Source organism: Geotrypetes seraphini, chromosome 2, assembly GCF_902459505.1.
Source record: "Geotrypetes seraphini chromosome 2, aGeoSer1.1, whole genome shotgun sequence".
NCBI lineage: Eukaryota > Metazoa > Chordata > Amphibia > Gymnophiona > Dermophiidae > Geotrypetes > Geotrypetes seraphini.
This window is the reverse complement of record NC_047085.1, coordinates 267820210-267842103: the sequence shown is the minus strand read 5'-3', so window position 1 is coordinate 267842103 and position 21894 is coordinate 267820210. Positions and strand designations below refer to the sequence as shown.

Here is a 21894-nt window from a genome sequence, read left to right as displayed (position 1 = left end):
TCCTGAAGGTAAAATAGGCGCAAGAGGTGCTGGGGAGAAGATGTCGAGTCTGACATGGGCGCAATTTTTTTTTACCACAGGAGTAAGACTTTTCACCGCTCCCACGGGGTGGTAAAAGGTCTTGTCCCCATTCCTGTGGTAAACAAGTTGCAAATGTCTCCATTCCTGTGGATTTACTGCGGTGACCCACGGTTTACCATGGTAAAGGGTCCCTGTGTCATTCTCTATTCTGGCCCCATTTCAGCCTTCCACTCACTGCTGCATTGGCTCCTCTGGGAAGTTCAGGTCAGCTACTGGTATAATTTCCTCCAGTAGCTCTTCCATTGATATATCAAGGAGGGATGTTGGAGGCAGGTGTGATTCCCCCTCTGAATCCTTTGAGCTGAATTTAAGTTCCTGGCTTCTAAGGTCATGCCCTGACTCACACAACCTCCTTTGGCCACCAGATGTCACGTGTTTTAGGAATTTCCCCTTGTGTTTCTCAGTGTTTGAAAAAGTAGCTTTCTCCTCCCCCACCTGAATTCTCCCTCCTGAGTCAGGGAAAGTCTTACTCTGAAGCTTTGGCTCAGCATAGCTTCTCTCTTTCCTATCCCTTTCCCCAACCTTGTTCGTATTGGGGCTCAGGGTACTAGCAGGCTTCTTAAACCAAGGAATATAAACTGGTTTATCTCCTAATATAAGAGCTGGCTTGAACACTGGTAATGGTTCATTGGCATGTGCATTTATCTGCCACAACACACACAACCACTTTGTCTCTCTCAAACCCTCATTAGCTGTGAGGGTTGTAGAGAGCCCACTGTTTTATTTTCATGCTTTACCTCCCATCACTCTGGGATGAGCTTCACCCCCTCAGTTGGTTCCAAAGCTTCTAGCAAGTCCTAGAGTGCAAACATAAGAGAGGGGTGCGGAGAAACTCCCTGAAACTACACAAGTCTGTTTTGTTCTTGATACAAGGGTTATTTCATAAATAATGCACACTATTTTTTTTAAATTTACATGTTTTATTTTTTTTTTAAAGTATTTCTTTACAATCCTGCAATATAGTCTCCCTGCTTTGCAATGACTGAGTCCCAATGTCTGGGAAGCTTCATTATTCCATCCAAGACACCATTTTAGTTCAGTTGCCGAATGGTTTGAGTACCGGCGGAAGAAAGCTCTTTCAGAGATGCAAAATAATGTCCACACATAGGTTGTTTCAACTTTGGAAAAAGGTCGAAGTCTGGTGGTCTCATGACTGGACTGTAGGGAGCATGAGGTAACACCTCCCAGCTGTATTCGTGTAGTTTTTCAATGACATTTCCTATGTGCGGGCGAGCATTGTGAAGAATGAGTGGCCCAGCCAAGAGCAACTGAGGTCTGATTTTGTGCATTTTTCTGTGCATTTTTTGAAAAAAATCATGATAATACACGGCTGTGACACTTCTTCCACATGGAATTTTGTCCGTGATGATGATGCCTTCATGATCATAAGCAAAAATCATCATTTGTTTGACTTTTGATTGAGTTCATCATACTTTTTGTGGTCATGGGGAAGATGGAACTCTCCACTCGTCATTGAAAAGCTATGCGAATACGGCTGGGAGGTGTTATCTCATGCTCCCTACAGTCCAGACATGAGTCCACCAGACTTTGACCTTTTTCCAAAGTTGAAACAACCTATGCTTGGACATCATTTTCCATCTCTGGAAGAGCTTTCTTCTGCTGGTACCCAAGCCATTTGGCAACAAACAAAACGGTGTCTTGGATGGAATAATGAAGCTTCCCGGACGTTGGGACTCGGTTATTGCAAAGCAGGGAGACTATATTGAAGGATTGTACAGAAATACTAAAAAAAAAACAAAACAAAACATGTAAATTAAAAAAAATAGTGTACATTATTTATGAAATGACCCTCGTACAAACATTAAACAACAATGCTTTTACTTGTTTCAGGTTTCCAGGTCTTGCTGCGTCTTTCTCAGATAGAAACCAGCGTTTCAATCACCATGCTGTGGCTTTCTTCAGGGTATGCTCTGAAGTCTGCAATGTGACTTTGGAAATAGTGGGTCCACCAATTTGAATTTTGGCGGGAAAGTCAGTTGGTCTGAAATGTGAATTTTGTTTTGAAAGTCCATAGAATGGAAAAGTCTCTGGTAGGTTTAAAGATGTTCTCCCCGTGGAGCTGGGTTAGATGTTCTCTCAGGGTTTCCATAGCTGCCAATGTGCTTGTTGCAGGTTTTGGGGTCTCACTGCATCTTTGTCAGGTAGAAACCGACGTTTCAGCAACAAGCACAATGCTACAACCTATAGGTCCCCCCAGATTTAATTCTTGTAACCCCTGGTGGCTAGGGGTGTTCAAGACAGAAGTGATCCCCACTTGTGAGCTCTAGCAGTAGTCTGAACTTAGCAGGAGCAACCAGATATCACCACTGCCCCGGACATCCTGCATTTTCTTCCCCTTGCTTCAACTAGGTCCCCATATTTCTCCAGGATCCTAATGGTGGTAGTTTTTACCGGTAACTATTGCTTCTTGCTTTGATAGTGGATGGTGCTGAAGAATGAGCTTGAACAACTACAAATAAAAGCACACTGTTTTACTGTTCTGCTGTTCTTTATCTTTCCATAGTTTATTGATCAGGCATTTGCTGTGACAACTGATTAAGTTGCAGGAGGAGGCAAGAGCAGCAATATAGGAGTCAGGAAGCACTACTTACAGCTGGTCGTATGTTAGAATTGTCAACAGCTGGTAACTCTATGTAAAGTGCATCTAACAGGCTGCATCTGATTGTTCCAGACATTTAGGTCTCCTTTGCAGCTTCTGGACTTCTCTTAATTTGTCCACAGTCTGGAAAAAATCCAGACTGTTGGTCCAGATTTACTTATTCAAAAATTATCTATATTTTGATGGCAGTCATTTAGGCTATTCAAAACATTGTACAAAACAGAAATATAATCAATACATAAAAAAAATAAGCATAATAATAATAAACTCACAAAAAATTAGGAGGACAATAAGTGATGCTGATACCTACTCATGGGAAAAGCCATATTTTCAGCCTCTTATGACTTTTGGAATGAAATTATTTTCCATTAACAAATTTCACTTCTCTGTCATAATATAATTGTGTGTTTTGTTTTTCTTAAATAAATGTTTCATTTGTTTTAGATGTAGAACTAAAACTTTCAACTACAGAAAGCTTCCAACAACTTCAGTGGTAATTGCATTCTACAATGAAGCATGGTCAACATTACTGCGGACAATATACAGTGTTCTAGAAACTACTTCCTCAGTACTTTTAAAGGAAATTATACTAGTAGATGATTACAGTGATAGAGGTACAGTAGAGTGTAAAAACTAATGCAATTCTGGGGGAGGGAGGGGAAAGCACCGAATTTGATTTTAGATTAACTTAAAATGTTTTCTCTGTTTCTAATTGCAGTATATTTAAAGAATGAGCTTGAAATATACATAAGCGATTTGGAAAGAGTCCGTTTAATACGAACCAACAAGCGAGAAGGACTGGTCCGTGCTCGCTTAATTGGAGCTACGTTTGCCACAGGTGAAGTTCTCACATTCCTGGACTGTCACTGTGAGTGTGTTTCTGGTTGGCTGGAGCCGCTTTTGGAAAGGTACAGTGCAATAAGGCTTATGCAACTATCAAGTGAGGGAGAAGTAAGCAATAAATATGGTACCCATTTGATCCCATTTTGATGTTTTCTAATGCATTGTCCCTACAATGACCTGTCTAGTGTTAAGAGAGTGAAAAAAAGAGTAAATAATTTTTATCATACCAGGCCAGGTGGGTGCAGCAATTGCACACCACCGTCCCAGAAACCTTACCCCCGACATCAGTTCTGACATCAACGAGAAGGTCCGCCCGGACCTTCTTGCCGACGTCAGAATTGATATCGGGGGTAAGGCTTCTGGGTCAGCGGTGAGCAATTGCTGCACCCACCTGGCCCTTCCCATAAATTCTTTCTGTTCCTTCCGTTCTGGTGCTGCGGTGCTGAGCCAGGAGTCCACTCCCCCCCACTGCTGCTGCTTCGTCGACGTGTCCTCACAGCAGCAGCAATTGGAGTTAATTAAATCCAGTGGGTGGGTTTGGGGGGCGGAAGAGGACAGGCTGGAAGGCAGTGAGGGGAACATAGGAGAGAGGGAGGAAGGGACAATTGGTGGGCCTGAGAAAGGAAGGAAAGAAAGAAATCACCAGACAATAAAGATAGGAAAAATGATTTCATTTTCAATTTAGTGATCAAAATGTGTCAGTTTTGAGAATTTATATCTGCTGTCCATATTTTGCACTATATTTATCTATTTTTCTATAGTTGTTACTGAAGTTCTGTCCGTTCAGTGTAATTGAAGTATCTTTGATTTTGTCATTCGGGCTTGCCAGGAAGAATTTGTTTTTTTTAGAGTTGAGTTTCAGTTTGAACTCTGCCATCCATGTTTCAATTTGCTTTAAAGTTAATGTTAGATGATTCCTCGTCTCAGGAGTCAGGCTTGTTAGGAGGAGGACTATGGTGATGTCATCGGTGTAGATGTAAAATTTGATTTTAAATTTTTAGTAGATTCGCCAATGGGGCTAGGTAAATGTTGAACAGAGTGGGGGATAGGGGGGAACCCTGTGGGACTCCGCATGGGTTTACCCAGCTGGAGGATTGGTTATTATCGCTTTAGACTTGGTATGATCGTTTAGTCAAGAAACCTTGGAACCATTTTAATACATTGCCTGAGAGTCCAATAGTCTCCAAGTAGTTAATTAGGATAGTATGATCGACTAAATCGAAGGCACTACTCAGGTCTAACTGAAGGATTAGTGCACTAGAACATTGGCTGAATAGATTCAGGAGGGAATCCAGCAATGACGCAATAACTGTTTCTGTGCTGAACCCAAAACGAAAACCTGATTGGTTGTCATGAAGTATGCTGAGTTTGTTCAGGTACGATACCAAATCCTGGTTTACCAAGCCTTCCATCAGCTTTATAAAAAAAGGGAATGGCATTCTCAGAGACAGAAACAATAGTGGCATTCTCAGAGACAATAATGGCATTCTCAGAGACAGAAACAATAGTCATAGAACCAACACAAGTTGTTCCCTCACAAATCGACAATGGAGAAGTGACTTTCATAAACATTGCAGACATCCTAGACAACCAAACAGATGTAGAAGCAATAGAGTATGCACTTCCATCTCACCATCCTTATAGTACCCACACATTGAACTTGATTGCTGTGCCTTGATTCAGAAGGGACCAATGAAGATGCAGATTACAAGAAGTGAAGCTTGTAGCCGGGATGCTCCAGGCAGAGGGCCTGGGAATACTGGCCACAATTAAACTCTTGTGAGTCGCTGCGGGCTTCACAAGGATATGTTCTTTCAGCATTTAGTGAAAGAGACAGCCTCCAAAACAATAGGTTCCGTGTCAAAATAAAGAAAATTTTTTTATTGTTCAAACAGAAGAAAACAGTAATTTGCTTGTCAGGATTGAAATAGCAAAGCCAACGGGCTTCCTATACCAGGTAAGCACAAAGTTCAATAAACAGTCTCTGGTTAAGAAACCAAAAAAAATTCAAACTTAAACAAAACTCTCTTCCTCAGAGGTAAGTTCTTATTTAACTCATAGTCCAGGTGGAGTTCATTACCAAAAGAAAGGAAAAACTTTTCCACCAAAACCAAACTACAAGACAGTGTAAAAATACGGGCTTCTTCAGCGACTGAAGGCTGGAAAGACAGTGTGCACCGTGTGGTCTTGAATCGCCAGAAATTAGGCCCACTATCCCACCACGTAACACGGGGCTAACCCCACTGTCTTAGCATACCATAGTACACTTAACTCAAAAGGGAAAGCGCAATTAAGCTTTCAAAAATGGAAAACAAACTTCAAAATAAAAGTCCTTGCTTAATTCAGCATAGTACAAATCCACTCTTTAACATGAGTTACAATAATTCAGTTTGAGAAAAGTTAGTCCAAAACAAACTTGCCAAAAACTTCAGCAACATTCAAATACTTGCTTTTATGAGGCAAACCTCCATAGGAGCATTCTCAGGCATCAGCCCAACACTGGCTTCAGGATTTGTTCCCATCTCCATATCACATAGTTCCTCATTCAGACTGGAAGGTGATTCTTCTCCAGCTTCAACAAACTCCATGGCCTCAGGAGCTTGACCGCTATCAGGAGCTCTCAGCCCTGAGCATTGTGACTTCCCTGCTGCTGTTCCTCCCTGTTCTGATTTTCTAGGAGCCTAGTTTTCAGGGAGAGCAGCTTGCAGCCCCGCCCCAACCCTCAGGTGGAAAGGATTTTCGGTGATTCACCTTGTGATCCAGAGGGGGATGGGAACCTAGCACTGCTGCTCTCTTACTCCCTCTACAGGCCCTAGAAGGAAATTTGGTCTGAGAGGCAGAAAATGGGGAATAAGATAGATTATGGGTAGTGTCTGGATTTGCACTGGGACCTGTACTAGGGACACTCCTAGCAGGCATAGTCTGCTTATCACATACCTCCCCCCTTAACTGTCTGCTAGGGGTGGACCTGGTTCTACCCAAATCTTTTTCCCCAACCCTGGATAAAACATCCGCATTAGTATGGAGACGCCCCGGTCTATGTATGGTTTTGTACCGGAACATTTGCAGAGCCAAATACCATCTCGTAAGGCGGGCATTATTGTTTCTCCTGGAATTGAGCCAGCTCAGCGCCGCGTGGTCCGTGACTAGGGTAAATTCACGGCCTTCCAAGTAATGCTCTAAACTTTGCATAGCCCACTTGGCGGCTAGACATTCCAATTCCACTGTTGCATAATGTTTCTCATTATCATGCAACTTTCTACTGAGATAAAGGATTGGATGTTCCAATCCTTCCACTTCCTGGCTTAGGACTGCCCCTAACCCAGTTTGAGAGGCATCCGTCTGAAGCACAAATGGATGCTTGAAATGAACTGCTGCTAACACTGGTTCTGAGCACAAACTAGACTTGAGATCCTCCAGTGCTTTCAAGCTTTCAAGGTCCCAGCGTACCTTGTCTGGCCTATTCTTTTTAAGCATCTCGGGAGCAAAGTTGCCCGGGTTGCAAAATGTGGAATAAACCGCCGGTAATACCCCACCAGCCCTAAGAAGCTCCGTATCTGCTTTTTAGACTCTGGTACCGGGTACTCCCGAATACATTGCACTTTATCTAGCAAAGGCTTCACTACTCCCCTTCCTACCAGGTATCCTAAATACCTGACTTCCTTCTTTCCCACACAGCATTTCTTCGGGTTGACAGTTAACCCTGCCTTTCTTAGGGCACGTAACACCACCCTAGCATGTTCTATATGCTGGGTCCAGGATTGAGAGTGAATGATAATGTCATCCAGATAGGCTGCAGCGTACCCTTGGTGCCCCCTCAGTACTTGGTCCATTAGGCGCTGGAAATAAGCAGGAGCGCCATGCAATCCGAAAGGCATTTTGACAAACTGAAATAAGCCCAAAGGGGTACCAAAAGCAGTCTTAGGCCTCGCCGCCGGTGTCAAGGGTATCTGCCAATAACCTTTTGTAAGATCAAAAGTAGTGAGATACTGAGCTTGGCCTAACTTGTCTAATAGCTCTTCCACCCTGGGCATAGGAAAAGCATCAAACTGGGAGATATCGTTCAGTTGGCGGAAATCGATGCAGAACCTGGGTGAACCATCTGCTTTGGGCACAATCACAATAGGGCTGGCCCATGGACTTTGAGAGGGCTCTATTACCCCTAGGGCTAACATCTCCTCCACCAACTCCTGTACTAGGACCTTCTTCTCTTCCGATAGACGGTATGGCTTCATTCTCACTACCTGTCCTGGAAGAGTCTGGATGTCATGGTTCACTAATGTGGTACTACCAGGAATGGGAGAGAACACATCCTCAAACTCTTATAGCAGACCCCCAACCGCCTTCTTCTGCGTCTGAGTAAGCTCCTCTCCCATAGTCACTTGCTCGCTCAAAGCAAATTCTCCTATCTGGGGTCCAAATTCGTCGTCCTCACAAGCCTGAGCAATGAGGGCTAAGGTCTGACGTTCCGACGCCAACAAGGTAAACAGCTGCTGTAGATCCATGGTGCAACCTGTGAAGCAAACACAGACAAGGAAACCCAAGTGCGGATTTTTTTTTTTCCCCACACTCGAGAGAGAGCTAGTCCCTGCTCCCGCCCACGCTACCAACCCAGAATCCTCAATCAGCTGTCCCTAAGGTACCCTTACCGGACAGACTGACGAGTCTAAGCGTTTGGGTTGATAACAGGCACGGCCTTCAGGTACACAGCTGGGCTCCCTCGGTTCCGGTCCTGGTTCCACTCTCACAGGTCTCAGCTGCCCCGATCTCCTCAGAGGTCTTTAATTTGCTGCTTCACTCTTCACAGCACAGTCCATCAAAGGGCTCCAAAATTGAAACAACAAATACTGTCCCTTATCACAGTCTATTATGAAGGCAGTAAAAATAAATCCTACTCCTGATACCACGTATGTAGCCGGGACGCTCCAGGCAGAGGGCCTGGGAATACTGGCCACAATTAAACTCTTGTGAGTCACTGCGTGCCTCACAAGGATAAGTTCTTTCAGTACTTAGTGAAAAGGACAGCCTCCAAAACAATAAGTTCAGTGTCAAATAAAGAATTGTGTTTAATTGTTCAAACAAAAAAAACCCACAGTAACTTGTTTGTCAGGATTGAAATGGCAAAGCCAATGGGCTTCCCATACAAGGTAAACACAATGTTCAATAAACAGTCTCTGGTTGAGAAACCACAAAAAAATCCAAACTTAAACAAAACTCTCTTCCTCAGAGGTAAGTTCTTTTTTAACTCATAGTCCAGGTGGAGTTCATTACCAAAAGAAAGGAAAAACTTTTCCACCAAAACCAAACTACAAGACAGTGTAAAAATACGGGCTTCTTCAGCGACTGAAGGCTGGAAAGACAGTGTGCACCATGTGGTCTTGCATCGCCAGAAATTAGGCCCACTATCCCACCACGTAACACGGGGCTAATCCCACTGTCTTAGCATACCATAGTACACTTAACTCAAAAGGGAAAGCGCAATTAAGCTTTCAAAAATGGAAAACAAACTTCAAAATAAAAGTCCTTGCTTAATTCAGCATAGTACAAATCCACTCTTTAACATGAGTTACAATAATTCAGTCTGAGAAAAGTTAGTCCAAAACAAACTTGCCATAAACTTCAGCAACATTCAAATACTTGCTTTTATGAGGCAAACCTCCATAGGAGCATTCTCAGGCATCAGCCCAACACTGGCTTCAGGACTTGTTTTCATCTCCATATCACATAGTTCTTCATTCAGACTGGAAGGTGATTCTTCTCCAGCTTCAACAAACTCCATGGCCTCAGGAGCTTGACCGCTATCTGAGCTCTCAGCCCTGAGCATTGTGACCTTCCCTGCTGCTGTTCTGATTTTTTAGGAGCCTAGTCTTCAGGGAGAGCAGCTTTCAGCCCCGCCCCAACCCTCAGGTGGAAAGGATTTTCGGTGATTCACCTTGTGATCCAGAGGGGGATGGGAACCTAGCACTGCTGCTCTCTTACTCCCTCTACAGGCCCTAGAAGGAAATTTGGTCTGAGAGGCAGAAAATGGGGAATAAGACAGATTATGGGCAGTATCTGGATTTGCACTGGGACCTGTACTAGGGACACTCCTAGCAGGCATAGTCTGCTTATCACAAGCTGTAGAACCTTGGCGAAATGCAGTGCCCTTTGGAACAAGTGCAGTAAAAATCCACAGGCAACTGAAATAGTGTACGAAACTTTGGAAACCACATTTGCTGTATCAAATGTTACTAGATGTAATTCATTCTATTATTCTTTTGGCAAAGTGTATGCTATTGTGGAGAAGTTTGAAACTGTGCTCAATGACATCTGTGAGCAGCTCTCCCTAACAGCTTTCTGCTCAAATGAAAAGTGTTTGTTGCCCAGAACTTAAGTCAAGCAGGAAGCTTAACTTTTTCTCTCTGTCAGCTGTTCTCAACCTGCTGAAATTAGTGACCTGTGGTGTGGGAGCATGCTCCACCCTCCCATTCAGCAATGCTTGTTACCCAGAACTTTAAAAGTCAAGCGCCTAACGGCATGTTGTCTAAGGCGTAAGTTAAAGGCGCTTGCCTTAGCGAGAGCGCCTTTGCGAAGTGACTGGAGAAGTGGTCAAGGACATTCAGATAAACTTTCAAATTTTATCTTTCTGATTTTATTCTTTCCTCTATCTTCTTATATTGAAGTATTATTGAACATTGCTTTTATTAATATGTTTATACACTTTAAAATTATTAGACATTGGCATCTGAATTTTCAAATCAGAGGACTGAATCATGCTGGTTTTGGAGCTTTTAATTTTTTTAACTGCTTTTATTATAAGTTATGTCTTAGGGCTCCTTTAACAAAGGTGCGTTAGGGCCTTAATGTGCGGTATAGCGCGCGCTAGCCGCTTCCGCCTCCTCTTGAGCAGGCGGTAGTTTTTCAGCTAGCACACGCTATAGTGTGCGCTAATCCAGTGCGTGTGCTAAAAACGCTAGTGCACCTTTGTAAAAGGAGCCCTTAGTTTCTTAATCTGATGTACGCTTAAATTGTTACTCTTAGAAGACGTTGTATATGTTGTTTCAGGTTGAATTTGTCAAAGAATTTCTCTATCAGAGAATTTTGTTCCACCTCATGCAATTTATATAGGGGTCCTTTTACAAAGGTGCGCTAGTGTTTTTATGGCATGCACCGGATTAACTTGCGCTATAGTGCGCGCTACCCGAAAAACTACCACCTGCTCAAGAGGAGACAGTAGCGGCTAGCGCACGCGGCATTTTAGCGTGCGCTAATCTGCGCGTTAAGGCCTTAACGCACCTTTGTAAAAGGAGCCCATAGTCTTTAATAACTGAGTTGACAATGAATCTAATTTCGTTATTAAGTTATTTTTTATTTTGTTCTTTGTTTAATTTTACACATTCAATTGTGAATTCACCTTTAGCTACTTTCGCAAGTATTTCTCCCAGTAATGTTCTTCATAGAATACCTATTATAATCTGTAATAGAAAACCGAATCATAAGAGATTATGATTATGAATCATAAGAGATTAGGAAAACAATGTAATCAGGGAATTTTAAAATCTCTTCCTACAGCAAACTGCTATTGATTCTTTTTATTAATCCCTCACTCCTATTCCATCACTCTATTGTAACGCTCGATCTGTTTGCAATAAGCTTCATTAGAGACCTGCTAGCTGATACGGATGCTGGTTTAACCTTTATTACAGATACCTGGCTGACTGAGGGAGATAACCTTTAAACAGAACGAACTATGGCCTCCTGGCTATAAAGATTATTTTTCTACTAGGACAGCCAAGAATGGTGGAGGATTAGCTATAATTTATAGATCATTTTTTATGTTCAACTCTGTGATAAGTAGTATGATCCTAATCTTGAATATATGGTCGTTTCACTGAGAGATAAGTTAGAAAATAGCCCTCTGGGCATTTTGCTGTTTTACTGTTCTCCAGTCTCTTGGCATAAATCTACTACTCTTCTTACTGAACTTATAGCGTGTCTTACACTAAGGGCTTCTTTTACTAAGGCTAGTGTTTTTAGCACACGCACTATCCCAAAAATTATCACCTGCTTATTAAAAGGAGGCAGTAGTGGCTAGCACACGCGCTAAAACTGCTAGCACACCTTTGTAAAAGGAGCCCTAAAATTCCCAAGATTGGTAATAATAGGCGATATTAATCTGCATTTAGATGATGACAGAAATACAGATGTTGCCAACTTCAAATAATTTATGTCATCATTGGAAATTAATTTCCCTCTCCCTAATTACACACATGTGAGAGGTCATATTTTGGACCTCATTAGTTAGTTAGACTCTGACAACCAACAATTTCAAATTTCTAGTTGTGAATGGCAGAGGATCCCCTGGTCAGACCATCTCTTAGGGAATTTTAGCCTACCTATTTTCATGTCCAAAATATATAAAAGCCCAAAAGGAAGCCCAAAACTTTATAAAAAAATTAATGTTGAGGAGTTTTGGTCCCATTTATTATCAGTTCTTGTCGACTCCCCAGCAGTGTGAAACAGATGGCATATTGAATTTGTGGATGGAGGAATTGACAAAAATGTTTGACTATATGTCTCCTTCAATTTCCAAATAAGTCCACTATGATTATAAGGTCTCTTGGTATAATACTGTTGGCCATCATGAGCTTAAGCATGACTATAGGAAATTAGAACGAAAGTGGGAAAAAAGTAAAACAGAGGTGGATAAATTGAATTGGAGGATAAAGATTGCAGCTTATAAATCAGAATTAAATAAAACTAAAAAATCAGATTATGGATATAGAATTGGTAGATCTAAAGAACAGAGTAAATCTTTTTTTTAACTTTGGAGTTCCCTTACTACTATTAATAAAAATAGTCATGTGAATAGGGTACCAAATGCTGATGAACTTGCAAAGTTTTTTGATGATAAGATTAAAAATATAAGAGCCCCCTTCCTTAATGTACAGTAGATCAGAAGAGCATATCATTTAATTTGGACTGATATCCCCGTAGATAGATACTGGAAATAATTTGTACCTGTTACTGAACTTCAGGTGAGAACATTATATAATAGACTAGGACGAATCAAATCTTCCTTGGACCCGTTTCCATCTTACATCTTTTGAGAAATCTCCAATCAAGCTGTTCTGGTTAACCATTATGATAAACCACTTTTTAGATAATGGCTTTTTTTCTGCATCTATGGGCCATATAGTTCTTACTGATATACAATAAAAATGGTGAGTGAGACCAAATGGAAATACTTGACATAAAAAGATCTCACTGCTCTATGCATGAAGTGTAATAAGGGGAGGAAAAGGATCTCAGAAACCTGCTTGGTGATATGGAATAAACCTCAGCCAAGTCTGGCAAGGTTCCACGTTTCATTCATTGATCCTAGAAAACCTCCCCCTTCCTATTCTACTTTTTAAAAATTTTATTCCTTATTCTTAATTCACTCTTCTTAAAACTTTCTGTTTCAATTTTAAAGAAAAGATTGAATGAAATCTCCCAAATATCATCAACTTTACTTATCTTCAATGTTGCAGGCAGCAGAAGCCTGATGGGACCCATTATGTCAAAATTAATGGCTTTATCAAGGGTTCACATAAGCTGCTGCATGATTTTTTTAACCGTCGCTCCTTCTTTGAGCTGTGTACACTGCTATGTAGTACGTAGCTCATAGAAGGAGGGAGGTTTTTCTAGGATCAATGAATGAAACGTGGAACCTTGTCAGACTTGGCTGAGGTTTATTCCATATCACCAAGCAGGTTTCTGAGATCCTTTTTCTCCCCTTTCTACACCTCATGTGTAGAGCAGTGCGATCTTTTTGTTTGTTTGGAGAATTTCCATATAGTTCTTACCCCACTGCTGAAAGGTACTGATCTAATTCCTGCTGCTCGGACAAATTATCGTCCTATTGCCAGCATTCCTCTAATAACTAAGCTGATTGAGTCAATCATTTCCAAACAACTTTCAAGCTATCTAGATAAATGTTCCATTTTGTTGCCCTTTCAATATGGATTCTGTTCTAATTTTAGCACAGAAACCTTATTACTATCACTGATTTCTTAGATTAAAAGCCTATTATCCCAGAATCACCTTGCCATACTATTACAATTTGATCTTTCAGCAGCCTTTGACATAGTAAACCATCATGTTCTAATTAAACTGCTTTCGGATATGGGCATGGAGGATAAAGTTCTGACCTGGTTCAAAGGATTTCTTTCATTGTGGTCCTATGTAGTGAACTTTGGGGGCATAGCATCTTCTGCATGGAGACTGGATTGCGGTGTTCCCCAGGATTCCCCGCTATCTCCTTTATCAGGCAAGTAATAAACCCTTGAAAATGGTGGTAATGAATCCTCGGATATCTCTAAATTTTCCATTAGATATCTCTTAAGCATATCTCTAGGTGTTACTAACTCGAGTCTTGGAAAATTAATTAACCTTAAATTGTTGCTACGTGAGTTATTCTCAAGCATTTCAATCTTCTTCCTTAGGTTAATATTGTCTTTAACTAAGTTCTCTTGAATTTGTTTCGATGATTCAATTTCTTTTTCTATTTTTTGAATTGATGAATTAGAAGTATTTGTTTCTTCTCTTAAATTCTTCAGTTCCTTATCATGTTCCTTAATTTTCTCTTCAATTTGTTGAAATGTAGGAGTAATATTTTTAACAAAACCAGCCATTAAGTCCCAAATAGAGTCTAAAGTCACTACTGCAGGTTTAATCAGTACAATTGGAGTTTGTGTAAGTGTAAATTGCTCACCATCCTGAAGTCCTTTGAGGGGAGTCTTCTGTCCTTCCCCCTCAGATTGAGATGGTATTCCCCCAGACATCTCCATGGGGGCCCTGGAAAGGTGGGCCCCAACCTCCAAGCTCTCCAGTAAATCCTTCCTTGCCTCTGGAGAGGAGAAAACCAGAGAATCCGGGGTTTCCCCGCCCCTGGGAGAGCTGGTCGTCTGGGGCTGCGGGGGCGGTGCCCTAACGTCAGGGCTCAGCGTGGTATCGGGCCCAGGAGTGTCCACAACGGGTTCGCCTCCCTGTGTCCTCTGCGGGCCGCCATCCAACGTCGCTGTGGCCTCTTGCATGCGCCTCAGGAGTTCTTGTATGTTTCCGAGACCCGGGGCTCCAGGACGCCGCGAGGCAGAAGCGGCACTCCGGCCCCGTCTCTTCGGCATCGCGGTAAGTGAAAACCGCTAGAAAAAATTCAAATGAATGCAATCCTGGGACACGCAGCTCAGCGCGTCCTGCTCTCAGATCGCCATCTTGGATCTTCCCCGCTATCTCCTATCCTCTATAACAGTGGTCTCAAACTCGCGGCGCGCCAGGTACTATTTTGAGGCCCTCGGTATGTTTATCATAATCACAAAAGTAATATAAAAAAGTTTCTTAATCATCTGTCTCTTTAGCTATAAATGACAATATTATTATTAAAACTTAACCAAAAGGAAAGATTTATAAACTATAAAGAGTTTTACCTCATGCAAAATTGTCATTTCTTTAATAAGACATTAACTATTTTTTCTGAGGCCCTCCAAGTACCTACAAATCCAAAATGTGGCCCTGCAAAGGGTTTGAGTTTGAGCCCACTGCTCTATAATATCTACATGACTATGCTAAAATTTTATAAACTAAGCCCTTTTGAATTGCTGTTACTTATATGGTGATATTTTTGCTTGAAGTCTACCCTAATTTGATTAATCTTACAGCCAACATAAATTCTTGCTTATCCAAATTACAGTTGTGGTCATCTCTGGTTCAAATGAAATTAAACACGACAAAAACAAAATTACTTTGGTTTGGTCCAGAAATCGCAAACCTTCCTAGTTCTATTACCCTCAATTCTGGTGTTAATCTTCCAATTGAGTCTTCATCTAGACCAGGGGTGTCAAACTCAATCAGAGAAGGGGCCAAAATCTAAAATCCAGCCTAAATCGCGGGCCGAATGGTTTACTGAACAGTCATAAACTGACAATGTTAACCAGAAATGTGAATTTAAAATGAGTGGAACAATCTTTTCCTTAACAGTGCTGTTAACCAACTCACATGCTATCAAGCAAAACAGTAATATTGGTATCAAGCAAAACAGTAATATTGGAATGTACCTAAAATGCTCATTGTTTTGTTTTCTGGCTAGATGTCTGACACCGTTTTCCCCGAATCAATGAGTCAATGTTCGGTTTTATTTCTTGGGCTGTAGCAACCCGCAAAACAGCATGGAGGTTGTCATCGGTAATGCGTGATCTGTGCTTGTTTTTGTTCAGATTCATTATTGAAAACATCTGTTCACAAAGATAGGTGCTCCCGAACATGGATAGAATACGGGCAGCATGAAGTCGGAGCTCTGGCATTGAGTCAGGGGGCAGTAGAAGGTAGAAGTCCTCAATTTCAACATCCTGAAACCTTGATTTCAGGCCACTGTCAGACTGAAGCTCGATTATCTCATTTTCCCATTTGTCATTAAATTGTCTGCCTTCACCGTCAACTTTTCTTTTCCTGGACATTTTGGGATCAATATTGGCAGTAAAAGATGTAGTTTATTGGAAATCTGCGTTAGAAGGAAAAAGTTGAAAACTGCACAGGGATAGCTTGATTTGGCAGATGGAGTGAAGAAAAAAAAGTCAGTCAATAAATGCCTGGCTGGGTACAGATAGCAGATTCTGTTGCGATTTTTATGCCTGCACTTTATGCCAGGAACTGGCAGCTTCTGCTGTGTATTTTTTATGCCCGCACACTCACTCTCTCCTCTGCTCTGCCACCCGCACAACCACATCGGATGCCGGACTATAGGTCACGCCTCCTGAATCTTGCGTGACTTGTTATCTATGCGCATGCGTAATAGATAGCAAGTACTGCCGGCGAGATCACAAGCCTCCTATGTCACCGCGCGTCATTGTGATGGAACGCAGCGGCGTGCAGTGATGACAGCGCGGTGAAGGCCACATTGCAAGGCCTGGCGGGCCGGATTTGGCCCGCGGGCCTTGTGTTTGACATGTGTGATCTAGACTGTCGGGAATCTTTTTAGACTCTTCTCTGTCTTTCCATTGTCAGGTAAACCATCTGATTAAGAAATATTTCTTCAGTTTGTTTACGCTGAAAAGTGTCCGTCATCTGTTTTATCAACATTACTTTGCAATTTTAGTCCAATCCATCATTTTGGCACAACTGGACTATTCTAACTCCAGTTACGTGGGTTTGAGCAAAGGAAATGAAAAAAGACTCCAGTTAATTCAAAATACTGCTGCAAGATTGATCTTTGGTAAAGCAAAGTATGACCATGTGTCACCTCTGTTAAGGAGTTTACATTGACTTCCTTTTTGATTGAGAGTTCAGTTTAAATATGCCTGCATAGTTTTAAAAATCTTGCATGGTAAGTTTGATTTGTTGGTCCCTTTAGCTTTAAATTTGTCAAGATCTTCAAGTGGCAGAACTATCTATGTATTTAAACTTCCTTTCCCTACTGTAAAAGGTGCCAGATCTATCAGTAAAATTGTTCATTCCTTCCCCTTTTTACTAACAGCAATTTGGAATGACCTACTTTCTCAAATAAGATCCTGTCTATCCTTTTAAGTTTTAAAAAAATTCTGAAAACTACTCTGTTTCAGCGTTTTCTATCAGATAAGTTTCCATGAGTTAAATTCCTTCCTTCTATTAACTACAACTATTGTTAAACGAGTTGAGCCTTGTTTCTCAAGGATGACTCAGTATACAAGTCCAAGATTTAGTTTAGTTTAGATTACTATAGCACGGGACACACTGCAGGCTGAAGACCAGTGTTTCATGGGAGTTCTTCTGACAAAGATTTCTTCCCTACGTACACATCTTACCTCCATCAGGCCTTTGCTCAAATTTGCCAGTCCACTTGTTGATGCTCTAATGAATGGAATCATTAAGCGCTTTGGTCAACTTGAAGCCAAGGATGATTTGATAGTTGCAAGTGTTTCACATCCACAATTCAAGCTGCGCTGGATCCAATCAGATGCTGCCAGAATTTGTGCCAAATACTTGCTGATGCTGTAAACACAACTTCTAATGCAGCACCAACTTCCATTGAAGACACCAACTTATTCTGCTTTTGTGAATCAAAGGAGACAAAACTGTGCAGTCGGAACTAGACCTGTTATTGAATGATGCTACATGTGATATATCCAGTCTCCAGCACTATCCAACTGTGAAAGAAGTGTTTATTCTGAAGAATACAAGCCTTCAATTAAGCACACCAGTGGAGAGATTCTTCAGCATTGGGGAACAGATCCTTACATCACCAGGAACCAACAAGCATTTTAAAATGCTTTTAATGCTCAGAGTCAATAAGAAACTCATTTGAAAATAAAGTACCATATTTTTCGCTCTGTAAGACGCACCTACATGTAGAGGACAGCCTCACCACAGTTGAAGTGAACTTGGATCAGATATACTACCAGATCGACAAACTTAAAAGTGACAAATCCCCTGGACCGGATGAAATTCACCCGAGAGTCTTGAAGGAATTGAAGGTTGAAATCGGAGAGTTATTGCAAAAACTTGCAAACCTGTCAATCAGAACTGGACAGATACCAGACGACTGGAAGAAAGCAAACGTCACACCAATTTTCAAAAAAGGATCGAGAGGAGAACCGGGCAACTATAGACCTGTGAGTCTTACGTCTGTCCCCGGCAAGATGATTGAATCACTGATCAAGGATAGCATAGTTCAGCACTTGGACACACACGACTTGATGAAACCCAGTCAACATGGATTCAGGAAAGGGAAATCGTGTTTGACGAATTTACTCCAATTCTTTGAGACCGTGAACGAGCAAATTGATAGTGGAAAGCCGGTGGACATAATATACTTGGATTTCCAGAAAGCGTTCGACAAAGTTCCACACGAAAGACTTCTCAGGAAACTACAAAGCCATGGCATAGAGGGAGATATACAAAGATGGATAGGCAAATGGCTGGAAAACCGAAAGCAGAGAGTGGGCATAAATGGGAAGTTCTCTGACTGGGAGAAAGTGACTAGTGGTGTACCCCAGGGCTCGGTACTTGGGCCGATCCTTTTTAATATTTATATCAATGACTTGGAAAACGGAATATCCAGTGAGATCATCAAGTTTGCAGACGACACAAAACTCTGCCGGGCAATCAGATCGCAGGAGGATAGTGAGGAACTCCAGAGCGATTTGTGTCGGTTAGAAAAATGGGCGGAGAAATGGCAAATGAGGTTCAACGTGGAGAAATGCAAGGTAATGCATTTAGGCAGTAAGAATAAGGAATACGAGTACAAAATGACAGGTGCAACTCTGGGAAAAAGTGAACAAGAAAGAGATCTGGGTGTACTGATAGATAGGACCCTGAAGCCGTCGGCACAATGCGCGGCAGCGGCAAAGAAGGCAAATAGAATGTTGGGCATGATAAAGAAAGGAATCTCGAGTAGATCGGAGAAAGTAATAATGCCGCTTTATAGGGCAATGGTCAGACCTCACTTGGAATACTGCGTCCAACATTGGTCTCCCTACCTAAAGAAGGATATAAAACTGCTGGAGAGGGTGCAGAGACGAGCAACTAAACTAGTGAAGGGTATGGAGAAACTGGTATATGAGGATCGACTTAAAACACTGGGATTGTTCTCCCTTGAGAAAAGGAGACTGCGGGGGGATATGATCGAGACCTTCAAAATACTGAAAGGAATCGACAAAATAGAGCAGAGAAGATTATTTACATTGTCCAATTTGACACGGACAAGAGGACATGAAATGAAGCTAAGGGGGGACAAGTTCAGGACTAATGTCAGGAAGTTCTGCTTCACACAGAGAGTGGTGGACATCTGGAATACTCTCCCAGGGGAGATTATTGCGGAATCGACAGTCCCAGGCTTCAAAAGCAAACTAGATGCATATCTCCTTGAGAAAGGCATATAAAGATATGGTGGCTATAAATAAACCAGGTGTATACCTGGCGGGGCCTCCGCGTGTGCGGATCGCCGGACTTGATGGACCGAAGGTCTGATCCGGAGATGGCGCTTCTTATGTTCTTATGTTCTTAGAGGAGGAAAAACCAAGAAAAATAAATTTCTGAACTAAATGGTGTACCCTGTCCCCCCTCTGGTGGTCTAGTGGTAGGCCGGGACAGGGTACAGGGCAGATCTAGTGGTAGGCAGCCCCCTCCCTGGTACCTTTTTTGACTTCTAATAATATAATCATAATAATAATATAATAATAACAGTTTATATACCGCAGGACCATGAAGTTCTATGCAGTTTACAATAATTAAAAATAGTACAAATTGAGTGGAATTGACCAGTTAATACTAGTGAATCATGGCTCTAGGGATCAGTTAAGTGGGAAAGATTGTACAAATCAGTTGCTGAAGTAGTTCAGGAACAGATATGTTTTAGGTGTTTCCTAAAATCCCCGTAAGAATTAGCTAGCATAAGTAATTGTTCCAGGTCTTTACCCCATAATGCTGCTTGATATGAGAGAAGATGTTGGTGGTGACTTTTGAATTTACATCCTTTAACCGATGGAGATACAAAATTCAAGTGTAAACTTCTCTTATGTTTGTTGGTTGGGAAGGAGAAAAGGTCAGTTATATATTTAGGGGCTAAGCCGAACAGTGCCTTAAAGCAGAAACATCCAAACTTAAACTTCACACGTGCCTTCCATCGGCAACCAATGCAGGAGTCGGTAAGAAGGAAATACATGGTCAAACTTCTTCAACCCAAAAATCAGTCTGACCGCTGCATTTTGCACCAGTTGTAATTGTTGCCAGTTCTTCTGGGAAATTGCTAGATAGGTGATGTTACAGTAGTCAAATTGACTCGGTATAAGGGACTGAACTAGAATTCTGAATGATGAAGCATCAAAGTATACTCTGATAGACTGAAGCTTCCAGAGAGTGAAGAAACCTTTTTTAACCATGGAGTCCACCTGGTCTTTTATGGTTAGGCCCTGATCCAGTATTACACCCAGAACCTTCATAGTATGTTGAATAGTGTAACTGAGATTATTGATGCACAATAAAGTTTTTGTATCAAGTGGTTGTGATGAAGCTACAAAGAATTTTGTTTTTTCTGAGTTAAGCTTCAGTCTGAATTCAGTCATCCATTGTGCCATCAAGTTCAGTACTTCTGTTGCCATAGGAGTAGCTTCAGAGAGAGAGGTAGCGAATGGGATAATGATCGTGAAGTCATCTGCTTAGCTGAATACTTTACTTCCCAGCTGGGTCAGTTGCGCACCTAATGATGACATGTAAACGTTGAAAAGCAATGGGGATAGTGGAAACCCCTGCGGAATGCCAGATGGATTACTCCAAGTATTGGAGTGATTGTAATTAGAACGAACTTGATAGGTGCGGGACATAAGGAAACCTCGGAACCAGTCTAGCACCTCTCCTCTGATACCAATTGTATCTAGGCATTGTAACAATTTTCCATGGTCCACTAAGTCAAAGGCAGAGCTCATATCAAATTGCATAATCAGGGCATTAAGGCCCCTAATGAACAAGAAACGTAAATTATCTAAGGTGGCTGCAATTACTGTCTAAGTGCTAAACATAGGTGTGAATCCGAATTGAGTTTCATGTAAAAGAGAGAATTGGTCAAGATATTCCATTAATTGGGTATGTACCAATCCTTCCATGATTTTTACAAAAAATGGAATGGATGCTACTGGTCTATAGTTGGTTACTGATGCTAATGATTCTTTATGAGTTTTTGGAATTGGGGTTATTATAATGTGACCATTATTAGTAAGGAATTTCCCAGTTTTTAACTTGTCGGTCAAGTAGTTTAACAAAATTAGTTTAAATTCTAATGGAGCTGCTTTCATAATTTCTGGGGGACAGGAGTCCAAAATGCAGTATGATTTAGTGTAGTTGTTGTATAATTTGCTAAAATTGTTCCATTCTAAATTTTGAAAGGAGTTCCGCTGGTGTTTCATTTACTTGTATATTAACTGTTTGATGTTCATATATGTCATTCGTCGAACAGTTAATTCTTAAGTTTTTAATTTTTGAATCAAAATACTGTGCTAGATCATTTGCCAAAGGTAGCATAATATTATGCATGAGTTGATTGTGGCATGTGGTGTCAAATTAATTCGTAACCAATTTGAATAGTTCTTTTGTATTGATTCCTTTTGAACTAGTATTGGGTGAGTCAATTTTGGACGAGTAAAATGCTTTAGGTTTTTCTTTTATCAATTGTTTGTAGATTTTTATGTTGGATCTCCAATTGTTCCAGTCTGGCACTTTTCCTGTTTTTTCCAGATCCTTTCTAATCGTCTTACTAGTTGTTTCATTTTTAAAAGTTCAGTGTCAGACCATTTATTGTATTTATTTGAGCGGCTTTTACTATTTTGTTTAGGGGCAATTTTATCTAAAATGGATGTGCTCATTTT

General features: G+C 41.3%; 1 protein-coding gene across 2 annotated transcripts in view; it reads left to right on the top strand.

The window, feature by feature from the left end:
• The window catches only part of LOC117353555 (polypeptide N-acetylgalactosaminyltransferase 4-like), a 244923-nt gene that overhangs the window by 52528 nt on the left and 170501 nt on the right, over positions 1-21894 (top strand). For both annotated transcript variants that reach the window (XM_033929612.1, XM_033929611.1), the window contains exons 4-5: positions 3146-3315; positions 3420-3609. In XM_033929612.1, coding sequence (XP_033785503.1) covers positions 3146-3315; positions 3420-3609 — 360 coding nt within the window. The remainder of the gene's footprint in view (positions 1-3145; positions 3316-3419; positions 3610-21894) is intronic.